The 14,985-nt window shown below is 43.7% G+C and overlaps 2 protein-coding genes across 2 annotated transcripts; both read left to right on the forward strand.

Moving 5' to 3' along the window:
• Nucleotides 1–1,015: 1,015 nt before the first annotated feature.
• Nucleotides 1,016–7,792, forward strand: adpgk (ADP-dependent glucokinase). Its single transcript, XM_070830150.1, has 8 exons — nucleotides 1,016–1,108; nucleotides 2,353–2,596; nucleotides 3,531–3,756; nucleotides 3,866–3,928; nucleotides 4,321–4,441; nucleotides 4,789–4,985; nucleotides 5,246–5,344; nucleotides 5,500–7,792. Exons 2-8 carry the CDS (start codon nucleotides 2,370–2,372, stop codon nucleotides 6,061–6,063), a joined length of 1,497 nt encoding a protein of 498 aa, XP_070686251.1. The 5' UTR covers nucleotides 1,016–1,108; nucleotides 2,353–2,369; the 3' UTR covers nucleotides 6,064–7,792.
• Nucleotides 7,793–9,257: 1,465 nt separating this feature from the next.
• On the forward strand, nucleotides 9,258–12,370 carry ppib (peptidylprolyl isomerase B (cyclophilin B)). Its single transcript, XM_070830149.1, has 5 exons — nucleotides 9,258–9,482; nucleotides 10,867–10,980; nucleotides 11,116–11,209; nucleotides 11,808–11,992; nucleotides 12,209–12,370. The coding sequence occupies exons 1-5, from the start codon at nucleotides 9,348–9,350 to the stop codon at nucleotides 12,329–12,331; spliced, it is 651 nt and encodes a 216-aa protein (XP_070686250.1). The 5' UTR covers nucleotides 9,258–9,347; the 3' UTR covers nucleotides 12,332–12,370.
• Nucleotides 12,371–14,985: the final 2,615 nt, after the last annotated feature.

The raw sequence follows: 14,985 nt of genomic DNA on the forward strand, positions 1-14,985 counted from the left end.
CACAAAACTATTAAAAACCCCCGACGGTTCCCACAATGCACACGTGCTGCTGAGGTAGGCAGCGTGTCGCCAATCTGAGGGGCCCAACAGCATGTTTTTGCCCCAAGGCCCCTCAAGCAGTGAACCCAGCCGTGTTAAAGACCCTCAACAGTAGCTGTACCTTTATAATAACCTCTGCAGTTCCCTGTTTTTGCTTCTGTTCCCTCGGGCCTCCGTGAGTTTCTCTCTTTCTCTCTCCTGCTTTGTGTCGCTCAGATCCTTTTCCAGGTCTCCATGGTGGAGAGGAAGTCTGCCGGCTTAAATCCTTTGTGGCAACACCCACCTGGATCCACATGCCTCACATGTATTTTATAATCTACATTTATTAGAAATTCAGCTATCAGAATTTGTATATACTGTGATTTTGTCAGTCTGTTTATGAGGATCCCTCCTGCGGTTTCTCTGAGTTTTTCCTGATTGAATAATGAGTCTAAGCACAGAGGGTGCTGTGTGCTGCACAGATTATAAAACCCCCCTCTGGCAAATTGTGTTTTGTAATTCTGGGCTGTATAAATTAAAAAAAAATGACTTGACTTGAACTTTATTATAATTTATAATGATTTCCAGGAGGCAAGGTAAGTTTATGTACAGAGCACATTTTATTACACGTGTTTTACATTTAACATAAGAGGCATAAAAAAAAAACATCAAACATATTAAGACCAGAAAGACAATAATTCCACAATAAAATGTACAATTAAAACCAAAGCTGGTTTTAATGTCCCAACTCTTTATATTCTCAGGATGTCTTCACCTCCTCTCTGTTCTTCACACTCTGTACCAGGTTTGTACTTTGAGACTGCGCATGCGCACAGCGGTACCCGGAAGCCGCCGCCCCGCCGCTCTCCTCCTGCTGCCTCCCTCCCTCTCTCTCTCTCTCTCCCTCCCCCCCTCTCTCTCTCTCTTTGTCACTCATTCCTCCTCCTTCACTGACTTGTTCCGACTCCGACTTCTTCGCCTCGCTCTTCCTCTACCGGCGGAATCCAGCAAACTAAATGCTCTTCACGTGAATCCCCGGGAAACAGGATCCACTTCCTGACTTAACTTAACTTGAAGCTGCACATTGTCGGTACGTGCCGCCACCAACTCAGGAGCTTTGGCTAAAAGCTGTGATGGAGCTGAGGTTTGCTCTGAAAGTCTCTGAATTAGACTGCTTGCTAAGCCGAGCTAGAGGCTAACTCGCTGCTGTCAGATTAGCTCTGATGAAGTGAAGCCACAGATACACCCTGCGTGCTGATGCTAGCATGTTAGCTAACAGATTGTGTTTGTGTCCACGTTAGCAGTAACTTAACCCCTGTATGCTGCAGCCTAAAGGGCAATGCCACTCAGTATTTACGTCCCAGTGCCTGTGTGGTATAAAGTAACATGAAAACTGGGGCTAAGTTTGGCATGTGCACTTTGCTCTGGGTGTAAATGTGATCAATAACCCTGTCAAGATGTGGAACTGATGGAGAAAAGCTGATCCATACATTAACTTCAGCTCAGTCAGTCACTGTGCAGGATCATTCATATTCATTCCAAAGCTTATTCCTCATAAATGAAGCGCGTAGTTCTGCATCTACTTTGAGTGATTGCAAAGTTAATTTTCAAGCAAAAGAGGCCAAACTTTGGTTTCCAGGTTTTCAAATGTGACAACTGGGTGTTTTTGTTGGTCAAACATTTATAGTAATGGACAGAAAAAGCGCTCGACAAACAGGAGAAGATGTCACCTGGTGCCCAAGGACAGTATGATGGGCGTTTTTCACTGTTTTATTAATAAGACGAGGTGCATCAGGGGTCTAAGTGGCTTAAAACTTTACACTTTATTAAAAATGAACTGTTATAACAGTTATTTATGGATTTATCTGCCTGCTGTTTTCTCAGATCGTCTTTTGGGTGCTCAAAACATCAGAAAACTGTGGAAAGAAAACACCAGTAACATCAGAAAAAGGCTTTTTTTTTGACTCTCAAAGACTAAATATTGACTTTTCTATCATGTGAGACAAAGAAAAGTAGCAAATTCTCACATTTTAGGAACTTTCTCTCATTTGACTGGTTGATTCAGCTCTAACTCAAACCCCTCAGTTCAATCTTATTGATTTTCAGCTGAGTAATATGACGGTATCGAGCTGTTGAAGGTTCTGTTTTACATGTACGATGAGTCGGCTCTAATCTAATATACAACAGTGGAACACCAGTTTAATTATTCTGTTAATGTGTTTGAGCTCTAAATATGTTGATGCCACCACTGATAGTAAGATCACTAAGTCGATCACTTTAAAATGCTAATGGTTTTATATGAGAGCGAGCTCTGACTGGTCTCCTTTGTTGCAGGAGTGTGTGGGAGCATCATGTGGAGGAAGGCTTCAGCGGCGGCCCTGCTGGCGTTAGCTGTGGGCTATTTCTACCACGGCAGCCCGGACCTGCCGGAGCAGATACTCCAGTATATCAGCCTGCCAAACTTCCAGCCGTCATCTCAGAGCCAGAACAGTCAGATCAGCCTGGAGCAGGTCGTCTCCGCCGCCTGGGAGACTCTGATAACCCTGCCGACCCGGCAGTGGAGCAAAGTGGCAGTGGGGTGAGTTCTGTGGTGCAGTTATTGTTAGAAATAGATGCACGTCTGTCTTTAGTCACCACACTGTCGTCTGGAAGTGATATTTATTACTGCGCCTGTGCCCCTGCAGTCGCTCTGCTGTACACTGTGGCATGTTGAGAGTCTGTAGGCAGCTCTGCTAGTCAGGAGGAATGTGTTACCATGAGTCGGTCCTCGCTCGGATGGCCCGGTCCAACACGGCGGTGCCCCACTGCTGTCTCTACCGGGCCCTTAGCCTGTGGGCTGCTTAAGAATAGCGAGCACACCACTAAAAGAGGTGGAAGGTGATGACCGGCTGGACCTGAATGACCAGAGTGTTTGCACCAAGAAGAGACGTGAAGGGGAAAAACTTTTAGATGCAACATGCATTGATTAAACCAGGACGTGGGAGGAATTAATAAAACAGACCTCATCCAGATAAATGATCCTTTATATATTATCTGCCAGCGATTATGACCAGCAAGCTAACAAGTGCTGCTTTATAAGGCTGTTGGCTTGTTGCCTCAAACCACAGTTATATTAGATAACTACACCCCCAAGATGAGTCTGTCAAAGATATTTCAAGATTTCACAGGTCATGAAAAGAAATTACATTTTTCTCAGTCACTTATGCAGAAACCAGTGGTTGTGAATGCAGGGACGCAGCATGAGGATCTCGGAGAATGTATTTGTTTTAAATTACACTGTGTCTTTAAAACAAGCGGACCTTGTGGTGTTTTACATGGTTAGTTTGTGTCTGCACAACAACCAGATCACCTTGATTCCTTTTCAACAGCACCCATATCTCAGATTTTGGCAGTTTAGTCTGATCAGGCTACCAGCAGACTTTTAAGAACTTGTACATATCCTGGGTTATTTGCGGGGGTATTTATGGGGTCAGCACTTCTCTGAAGCCGTCTCCATCTCCTCTCCTGTTCAGGGTGAACGCCTGTGTCGACGTGGTGGTCACAGGAGTGGGACTGCTGCAGGCTCTGGCCGTGGATCCTGGCAGCGGCCTGGATCACGAAGTGTTGCACTCCAAGGAGGACTTGAGGGAAGCCTTCATCCACTACATGGGGCGAGGAGCAGCTGCCGAGCGCTTCTTCAGCGACAAGGAGGTCTTTCAGAGGATCGCACGTGCGGCAGCAGAGTACCCCGGTGCGAAGGCAAGGCCACCTTACTCCTCAGGCGTTCTCAGAGGATGACTGCTTGTTCTTGTTTGTTTTTTTTAAAATGACCTTCCTTCTGATAAACTTGACTTTCGTCCTCTTGCAGCTGTATGTGGGAGGGAACGCTGCTCTCATTGGTCAGAAGCTCGCCACCTACCCTGACCTGATGGTACCGTAGCATGCCTTTTCTTCTGTACTTCTGTTGGTTAGAACCTAAATTACAAGATAATCAAGCTGATCAGTCAAATCTAATGATTAAGTATTGTAATAGTAGTGTTTTGTGTGCTTTATTTTGCAGAAGTTCATAGAAAATTTAACTAAAAAATGTGGGAAAATATCTTTGAATTTACACATTTCAAGAATATGTATTTTTATAACGTGAAAATGTGTTTCGGCAGACGTCTAAGCACAGTGATTCCTTCAAATGTAGTTAATTTATTCAAGAAAATGTGGATATCTTGTAAAGCACAGTTGTTGGACAGTAAACAACTCCCAGAAAGGCCTTTATTCTACTACATTTATGAAGCTCTGATGGTTTTCTGTTCTTATTTCTTTCCACAGGTTTTGTTATGTGGGCCTGTCGGTCCTAAACTTCATGAGATGCTGGATGAGCAGATAGTTGTTCCCCCAGACTCCCTCCAGGAAACGGATGAATTTCACCTCATCCTGGAATATAAAGCAGGTAAAGACGAGACCGGGCAGCTTCGATGGGATCTGGTTCCCTCAGTCTGCTGAGACGTGTGGTACCACTGTTGTGTTTGGGCCAGTCTTTTCTGAGATGAATAAACAAACACTCTCATTAGTCTCTTTTGTCTTAAAAATGAATGTATTTGATAGATGACTGGCCAGGAAACAAGACTGTGCACAAAGGAGGTTACATAAGTTTTTAATTGACAAACAAACATCCCCACAGTCTAGTCATACCCAAGAAAACAAGGCCCCAGAGTAGGTGAAAGGCTCCGTTAACCGTGACAACGCACAAATCCAACAGTCCCGTATACCCACACATCTCTACCACGCTGCCTCCAGGTGAACAGTGGGGCTCAACTCAGGCTCCCCAAGCCAACCGCTTCATCTTCTCCCACGATGTGTCCAACGGGGAGATGAGCTCACTGGAGACGTTCGTGGCGAGTCTGGAGGAGTTTCAGCCGGACCTGGTCGTCCTGTCGGGCCTTCACATGATGGAGGGTCAGGGCAGAGAGATGTGGGAGGAGCGACTGAAGGAGGTGAGTCCTTCGCACTGTTTCTACCTAATGCAGTGGAAAGTTATCTCTTGTGCTAGTTTAATCCAGTGAAAATGAATGAAATCTAATGCTGCATGACACATGGAGCATTCAAGGCATCAAGCTAAAGCAGATATTCTCTCTATTATTCATTATTTGCAGTATGTTGCCCAGAGATGAGGAATGTGTGCTGCCACGTGGGAATGACTCAAATAATTGTGGGATAGCTTATCTAACATGTTGTCCTTGCTTCCTCCTCGCAGGCTGTGTCAGCCATATCTGACATCCGTAAAGATTTCCCCATCCACCTGGAGCTGGCGAGCATGACGGACAGAGACTACATGAACAGCATCATGCAGGAGGTACATGTCGACAGCAGTTGGGTGTGAGAGACTCTTTGCAGTGGTGAACTTCACAGAGTTCTTCACAGAGAAGAGATGAGTGTGCTCAAAATCCACAAATCCCTGAAGAGTTCAGTATATTTAATTAAAGTTTTTTTCCCTCTGTTTCCTGTTAGCAGGTTATGCCCATTGTCAGCTCCATTGGGCTGAACGAGCAGGAGCTGCTCTTCCTCTCTCAGGCCGGAGAGGGGCCTCATGCAGACTTGGCTGCCTGGAAAGGCGTCCCAGACGTGGGCCGGGTCAGCGACATCTTGCTCTGGGTCCTGGAGGAGCACGGCCGCGTCGACCCCTCGTCAGAAGCTGACCTGACTCGCATTCACTTCCACACGCTGGCCTACCACATCCTGGCCACGGTGGATGGATACTGGGAGAACCAGGCGGCAGCAGTGATGGCCGGAGCGCGAGTGGCCAGCACTCAGGCCTGCGGCCTGCGGTCCGTAGACGTTAGCAAAGTGGAGCTCAAAGCCCCGCTGGAGTTTCACAGCTCGCACTCGGAGCCACAAGAGAAGCTGTCCCTGAACCCAGCAGAGCCTGTCACCGTGTGGCGCAGAGGAAACGTCACCTTCCACCTGACACCGGTGCTGGTCTGCAAACAGCCGCTTCGGACAGTGGGGCTGGGGGATGCCATCTCAGCAGAGGGACTAGTTTACTCAGAGTTAAAGACCCAGCAGCCCTTCTGAGGCTCGCTTGAATCTGACACTCCATTTGTCTGGAAAATGTTTATGGGAAGTGCTGCAAAGACCCTGTTCCCCCGAGTTTCTCCTCACAGCTGTTTTTGTTGGGTTGGAGTCATGTCTCTAAACCTGTTCAGACCTCCACGTCCCGGACCAGGCTCTGTGTCTTCCTTCCCGAAGCGCCGCTGAGTTTAAGAATGTGATGGATGGCGATAGTTTTAAATCCTGCCTGATGTCTCCTCCGGCCCGCTCCGGTCTCCTCTGTTCTCCCTCTTCTAATCCTGCAGCAGACACAGAAACTGAGGCAGAACTTTCCAGAAGTGGACCTGAGTGGGTTGGGAGGTGGCCTGACTCTATGCACTGGGCGCAGCTCAAAGCCATCTTCACAGAACTCCACAAAGAGTTTTGTTGGCTCTCTTAATGACTCACATACCTTCAGTATGCTGTGCCTTGAGAATATAAGTTATTATTAAATATATTTCAGAGCCAAACAAACGTAGAATTAAGTATCGCATCAGTTACCCTTCTGATATAGATATAGATATATATATATATATACATATATATATGTACACACACACACATAAACACTCGTGTCTGACTGGAAACTGATGAGCATCTGACTATATTGTGGAATCTAAGTGGTATTCTTGATGTTCTTTGTTTCTTCAACTTTTGGTGCATTAGTGTCAAATGGTCACTAGATTACTTGAAAGCTCCTTCTCCTGCTGGTGTCTGACTTCGTTACATGTAATAACCGTTACCTAGATATAGTCGACAGTTTTATATTTGTCCACAGAGGATAAAAATACGAGAGAGTGCGACAGAATTTGTATGTTTTCTCACTTCTGGGCCTGAACACTCCCACTGTCAAGATGTTTAATTTAGGAAATTTGGCGAACAACAGATACTTGTAGATTATTATGATCTCTGTTGCTTTTTCTGCATTATCAACTCCTGCTGCAGCGTCCGTATATTTCTTGATATTATTAATGAAATATTTATAATCGTATAAAAGTAAAACTAAACATGGTTTGAAGGGGATCCTTCAGTAACGCTCAGATTACAATCAGATGCCAGGTACTGAACCTAAAGTTTGTGCTGGCAGTAAAAGCTACAATAACATTTGGAAATAGGGTGTGGGTCATATGCAAGTCATTATCAGGGTTACTGCCAGTTTGTTTACTTATTTTTTTCTCGTCAGCTTTTCAGTAAATGCTTTTCCTCACTTATAAAATGTGATTGTGTAGCTGGAAAACCTTCAACCTTTGCCAGTGTAACATACTGCGAGAAGAGCCTCCTGATTCAAATTCTAGCACATACTGTAGGTAAATTATGGTTTTTCGTGGGTTGTTTAGTTGTTTTTTTCTGGGCTTACTTGGGGGACGTCTGCATCATGTTAGATGTGCAGTATTTAGTTGTCAGAACAGTGTATTTGTATACCTCACATGGCCACTGAAGGCATGCAATAATGGAGTCTTAATGCAAACATACAGGACAAAGGTGTGTGGCATTTTGTTTCAAAGAATTGATTCTTTGCACTAGTTGGAAGCAGCAGGTGTGCCTGCAAAGGTGAATGTAAACATAACTCCGAACCCCCATTTATTATTAGCAGGTACAATCTATTCAACTTTACTCATTTCATGGTTTGTGTCTCATGTTTTTAACATTTGTAACTGTCAAGTTTCATTTACTTGTAGTTTGTCATTAAAATATGGATGGAGAGTAGAAATCACTTGTGGTGCTGCGGATTATTGAACGTGTTTGTCGACGTGGAAAGACCTTAAAACTAGTTAGATAATCAATTTGTCAGTTTTCTTACATTCTAAAATCGTTTGATGTTCTCTCTGATCAAACGATCCCTGATCCCGGTGTCTTAAGTGTGAATATTTGCAAATTTCCTCTGTTTTATATCAAAGTGAACATGTTTGGGCTTTAGTTGGTCGAACACAACAAGACTTCTGAAGATTTCATCCTGTCCTGAGAAATAGTAAGTGGATTTTTTTTTTACTGTTTCTGACAATACATACAACAATTAATTAAAAAAAAGATACATGAAGATAAAGATAAAAAGATTAATTGACTTTAAATAACCATTAGTTGTTACGCTTCTTAAAATACAAACTATTCTGAGAAATCCACATTTGTTCGATGTTGAACAGATTTAAAAGACAGTTTGTGGGCTTAAGATGATGAAGACATACGGGACACTGGGACTTTGCACAGTTTCTATCAGACATTGAAATGACAGGGCCTTGTATTACTGCTGAGACATCGATTCACAAAAGCAGTTTGCAGTTTGCTTACACATATATACACACATTTCAGCTAAATTTAAGAGTCCTACAGGGCGCAGTCATGGTTCACAAGAAAAAAATCATAAACAGGCCCCTGTCTTATACACAGTGTACAGAGTCAGGATGGTGGTGCAGGGTCTCAGAGCCTCAAAACATTTTTTCATTTTTGGCTCTTAAAAACCTGCGTTAAACCTTGCCATGCTATACTGCAAACATTAAAAACTAGTTTTAAAGCAGTATTTTCATACTTTTTAGGATATTACAAGTACATAAACTGTCAGTCCTGCACCAAATCATATCCAAAAACACTCATGTAAAAGGGAAACCAATGAATTATTTATCTGCCCCGGGCAGCTGTGGGTCCTTAAAAAGTCTTAAAATGTCTTAAATTCACATTTTCTAATAAAAGGCCTTAAAAACTACTAAATGGTCTTTAATTCTGTTTTGGAAAGATTTTAAACAAACACAAATCCACTCCAATCTTTAGCCAAATGAGTTCAGAGTTGAATTCTCTGTTGTCCTGTAACAGTAACATGTTGTCGAACACATCTGTGACTGTGACAGTTTTAATGATTAATATCATTAAGTTTTCTTACACTAATGAACCTATTCGGATAAATATTCTGTAACCTAACCAGTTATTATCATTTTAACCTACGTACCCACCTGAATTGGCCTTAAAACTGTTTGAGAAAGTGTTAAATTCAACTTGCTGCTGCTGGCTGTATCACTATGTCTTCATGTTTACATTGCTGATGAGAAGCGGTGTTAACGCGTCTGCACCTGATTGGCTGACACGCTCCGGTAACGTGAACCAATCAGAGCGCGGTGCGTCTGTCTCCACGTCCCCCGTGACCCGGAAGCGGCGCAGCCTGGAGCGGCCGCCGCGGCAGCAGCAGTCTCCACCCCGGATACCGCACTCCAGACCCCGGCTCATATAAAAGTAACACGACTAAACAGGCCCTCCCCCCGGGCTACTCGTTTTTCTCGTTGATGGTTAGACTCTGCGAGAGAAGGATGAAGTTCCTTGTGGCTGTTACGGTCATTGTGGGATCGGTGATTTTTCTCGCTTTCCCAAATGGCTCCTCCGCTGACGAGAAGAAGAAAGGCCCCAAAGTAACTGCGAAGGTAGGCGTTAGCTCGCTCGCTAGCTCGCCAGTGGATCACGCAGGGAAATCAAAGCTCTTCCTCGCTGCTAAAGCCACGTCACAAGTTAATGGTGGCCTCCGATTATCGTCCGATACCACCGGGATCAGTGGGCTCGTTAGCCGGGAAGCTAACATTAGCTAGCAAGCGGCTAATGCGGCTACTGTTGCTAACGTTGGCTGGCTGCCATTGGGGACATTTATAATCACTGCAATTGGTGTTTCTTTACCTAGACTGCAAACTGAATGAAGTGGACACACTTCTTTTCTCCTGGCTAATCTGACAGGAGCTAGGTTAGCCTTCCCAGCTAGCTAGCACGTTGGCTTTACCGTCCATTGTCTTTATTCCCATCTACCAACTGCTCCATTTAAGCCTTTCAGGCCCAAACTATCGACCGTCCTCCTCCAGATAAGCCTCTTGGCTGCAGCCCAGTGAGGCTCAGTTATTTTGTCTGGCCTTGTTGTGTCTGGGTGCAGCAGGCTTGTCCACGTCTACAGTTACAAGGAAGCTGTGAACTGGTCGGTAGTTGACCCCCAGAAAGTCAGTGTGCAACTCCTGAATGATACTTCCTCTCTTGCTACATATATTTCTTTTATTTGATGCAGACAAACGCAGATCAAATCTCTCTTTATAAGCAAATGTCTGGTAAAATTTGTCCTGCACCGCAAATCAGCTTCATGTGCAGGAAGTGGTGAGTTGGTCACTTAAAAGAATCAAAAACAGTTTTTAGGAGATGATTTCTGTTGACTTCATGCTACTGCAACTAACTATTATCTCCCTTCTCCATTAACTGATTAGATGCTCTACAGCATATCAGAAAATGCTGAAAACCGTTGATTAGTGTCTCCCAAAACCCAAGCAGATGTCTGCAACTGTCTTTAAACTGTATAGAAACCAGAATATATTCACACATACGGAGGTCGAATCAGAGGTTTGACTTCTTTCCCCTCAAATTGCTAATACAGATTATCATTAAGTGATTAATTGTTGCCTGTAATCTTACGACATTGGCAGAAGAGCTCTTAAGACAATCGGAGAACTTGATTGCTGTTTTGTCTCATTTTAACTGAGAGAAATCCTGGATACATTTTAAAATACATCTGACTTCTATCAGGAAAGCCGTCTCGTGGAAGTGGCTGCAGGCAAATTCCCCAACAAGGGAGGGCTGGACTACAGCTGTGGGAGAAAGACATTGTGTGGAGCGTCTAACCTTTACATTATTGTATGAGCTATATGTAAAACATTGGAAAGAATGCACTGTGTTGGTGCCTGTACAAATATTTCAACCCTTCTATTTTGATTTTTAAAATATCAGTAGGAATAAAATGCGTGTTAGCCTGTAAAGTAACTTCGGCTTCTGTTGTAGGTGTTCTTTGACATTAGAATTGGAGATGAAGATGTTGGAAGAGTCGTCATCGGGGTGTTTGGGAAAACCGTTCCCAAAACAGTCGACAACTTTGTGGCTTTGGCGACGGGAGAGGTGAGAAGGTCACAGTTTGATGTGTGATGACCGTCATTTCTGACGCAGACATTAACAGAATCTACATGCATGCAAAGAAGCCAAACGCGTGCGTCCTGGAGAAACGTGTTCAAACATTTTTTTTTAATTAAACAGAAAGGATTCGGGTACAAGGGCAGCAAATTCCACAGAGTCATCAAGGACTTCATGATCCAGGGTGGAGACTTCACCAGAGGAGACGGCACCGGAGGTAAGATGGCACCTGCAGAACAGCATTTAAGTCATGACACAGATCTGTCTGTGTGAGAACGGACTTGGTCGCCGTCCTGAACTTTTCATGATTTTCGGGCCGTTTCACAGGCTGAGGCTTTTCTTAGGATTCACCAAAAGCAGGTTATCAACTTTGCAGTGTCAGCCTGTTCACTTCTTTCTTGTTCCATGTAATTCAGAGGTTTTGCTGCCACCTCCTGTATGTTTTATGGTTTTATGAATTCAGGATTCGTTCTGCTGATAAAACTTTATGACCCAAGGACGGAGAGAACCTTCTGTTTTAATAAACACTGAAAGTTATCTTAAACTACAAGAGCTGTTTCACAAGTGCCATTTTGACATTTTGTTAAGTTCCTTTCGAGGACATTCGGCAGATGCATTCACTCAGAATGCTGTGCGGCACTCACGAATGAGAAAATGTCATCAGATAAAGTGAAAAACATTTGGCAGTAATCGAGTGAGGTCAAAGGTCGCCACAGGAAGGGAATGCATGTAGCAATAACAATACTACACATGAGCTAATAGTCCTGAAGAGATTTAAATGGTACAAATAAGAGATTTTTTCTTTTTAATTTAAGGAAAGAGCATCTACGGAGACCGTTTCCCCGATGAGAACTTCAAGCTGAAGCACTACGGCGCCGGCTGGCTCAGCATGGCCAACGCCGGCAAAGACACCAACGGCTCTCAGTTCTTCATCACCACCGTTACGACTCCATGGCTGGACGGCAAACACGTCGTCTTCGGGAAGATTCTGGAGGGGATGGTGAGTGTCGGGGCCCAAAGCCGGGTCACAGCCTCGTCGCCTGATATCCAAATGTCAGACGGACCGACTGTATCTGTTAAAATAGCAGCGTGGATTTCGTGCTAACAGACACTAGCTTCACAGATCAAACTTGTCTAGTGGTTTTGATGTTTGATAAAACTGGTGATGATATAATGCACAACTTTTCTAATATCCTCCTTTTCTTTTCTCTTCCAGGATGTGGTAAAGAAGATAGAGGCCACAAAGACAGATAGCCGTGACAAGCCTCTCAAAGACGTCACGATCCACGATTGCGGCAAAATCGAGGTGGAGAAGCCATTCGCAGTGGCCAAGGAGTAGAGCCACGCTGCTGTGGGGGGGGAGAACGGGGGACACAGGACTGGGGCGGGGTGGGGGGTGGGAGGGGTTGTTGGGGTGTGTGAGAGAATCGTGCAGGCCACCTTGTTTTAACGCTAAGAGCCCTGTGGTCCTGGAAAAGGGGGCTTCGGGTCATTCGGTGTCCGTGGCTGCCGTCTTAAAGCACCAGAAGAGCATCGACATCAAGCAATCATGGCGACACTCTGGGTCCATTTACCGACGAGCATTCCAAGGTGCACTTAACTGTTCGGTGTTGGTTTTTTTTGTAAAAAATGAAATCTGAAATAAAGGTTTCAAGTTTTGTTAAAATCGCTGAGTGAGTTTCATTAAACCTAAAGCAGTGATGGAGAAAGACTTTAGATCCTTTACTTGAATTAAAACACTTTTCCCACACTGTGGAAATACTCCACTACTAAAAGTATGCAAATATGATCAGCAAATGATCAATATTACTGCTGAACTACTTTACGCTGCTTTATATGTATAATATGCTAAGTCTACTTTATATACTGTTGGGTGGTCAAATCTGCAGCGCTGCATCATGGGCTATAAGGTCCTGTGTTTGTGGAGTCACTGTCAATTTTTCATCTGCTGGGTTTTAAATGGTTTCTTTATTTAAAGGAGGATTTTTTTTTTTGACCCATACATCACAAAAATCTAAACTTTGCAAGTATTTAATAACAAATCTGAAAAGTAACTTAATAGAAGTGGAGTAAAAAGCACAAAACCATGTTTGATTCTTGACATAAAGTTGCATAAAATAGTGATACTTAAAGTACAAGTACCTCAAATTTGTACTTCAGGACTTGACAGTACTCAATCACATTGCACCACTATCACCTGCTCCATAGAAATCCGTCCATCCATCCCAGGCCTGCTGTATTGGCTCGCTTGTTTAAGGCTTCACCTGTTTTTGTTTGCTTGTTTCATGATTCAGATTTAGACAGAAAACTGCTTCTGTGCACTGTGACAGTCTGGACGTCCTGTTCAAGTTCTTTGTGGCCACCAGAGGTGCTATCAGACTGTAGTAATAGATGAAGTACGTTTTCCTGATTACAGTCTAATAACATTTTCAGTGCAGGACTTTCATTGTTTTAATACTTTAAATTAAATAACAACGGGCCAAAACTCTGAATAAAACATGCACCTTATAAACAAAATGAGTTTATTTCACCCTTAAACACTGAGTGACGCCTGCTGACTGAACACTGCACAGTCTGAGCTGCAGAGGGCTCCCTCTCACCAGACACGTCAGCTGCACATGTTTGTGGTCTCTCATGTGATTTTTAGTGCAGTAAAATGAGGAATCGTGCATTTCTGTGGCACTTCGCGATTGTTGAGGAGATAAAATGGCTCCTCTGGCTTCCCACTTGTTTGTTTCACTTCTGCTAAACGTCTCTGGGGAAAGAAAGAAAAGACAGTCGTTCACAGAGGAGTCATCGGGCTTTGCTTTTGTCCTCCTGTGCACCGGGACACTGTGGGCCGTGTTGTCAGATACAGAAGAGAAACGTTAGACACACTTTCCTGTGATTGTCTGATCTTCCTGATGCTCATGTGGACAAAGTCACTCCCAGATGGAGCTTCGAGCATTTAAAACAAACACTGTGCAGACAGCCACAGGCCCGGCACGCTGTCATGTCTGTACAGAAAGTCCTGCTCCATCGGATGTTGTTTGCGAGCCATAATTAGCAGCAGATTGTGGACTGTTGTGAATATTCACCTGTCTTGCATTCACACAACTAAAGATTTTCACACTGAATCGGCAAGAGGAGGAGATATTAGAGGCCGACAGAGTGAAGTGCAGTAATAAAGAGTTCCTTTTGTCCATGAAAAGCCTTTATGGGAGATAAGAGAGTGCAAAAGCCCTGTGGGAGTGAATAATGAACATACCAGCTATCTCTGTTTAATGATCAGGCACAGAATCATAAATATGGGAGTTAATTGTTGTCATTATTTTATGGAAGAGTGGAAGCTCTCTTTTACTTGGGCGCCCTGATTCTCCTACATACACACAAATAGAAATATGAGAACGTTACACTATATATCACCGATTATCTACATCAAACAGGCCAAAGACATTAATTCAGCATCACTTTAGTCCTCAGCTGATTAAAAAAAGGGTTCACTGAACAATTTGCTTCTTGCACTCCAGGGAAAAACATGCTGCACTTCTATAAAAGGCAGTTTTGCCTTTAAAAAATGGCACCAGTTCATTAAGGACGGTTTGACGTTAAGCCAGAAACTCATGAGAGGATGTTGTTTCAGTCTGAGTCCCACTGAGGGTCATAATATTCAGCTGAACTGCTCGTCAATTTTCCAGAAAACATGCGTGGATTTTGTTTTATCAGAGTTTAACAATAAATTAACGAGCTCTCACACCATAAAACTAGAATATTATTCACATGGTATTACAGCCGTCTGCTTCGGCTTCATGCTGCTCCTGATAATAACTGATGGAAATGTAGAAAAATGTGATTTATTCCCACGTAGCCATTTTTAGAAGCAGAGCATGGTGGAGGCCATGGGAACAGTGCTGGGAGGGAACGCTTTTCATAACTTAAACATAACTGACCTCATCTGCTCCGACGGTAGATCTGTTTGAGAGCCTCTTTGTTTCTTTGCATTTTATTATCTTT

This window comes from Pempheris klunzingeri, chromosome 5 (assembly GCF_042242105.1).
Source record: "Pempheris klunzingeri isolate RE-2024b chromosome 5, fPemKlu1.hap1, whole genome shotgun sequence".
Lineage (NCBI taxonomy): Eukaryota > Metazoa > Chordata > Actinopteri > Acropomatiformes > Pempheridae > Pempheris > Pempheris klunzingeri.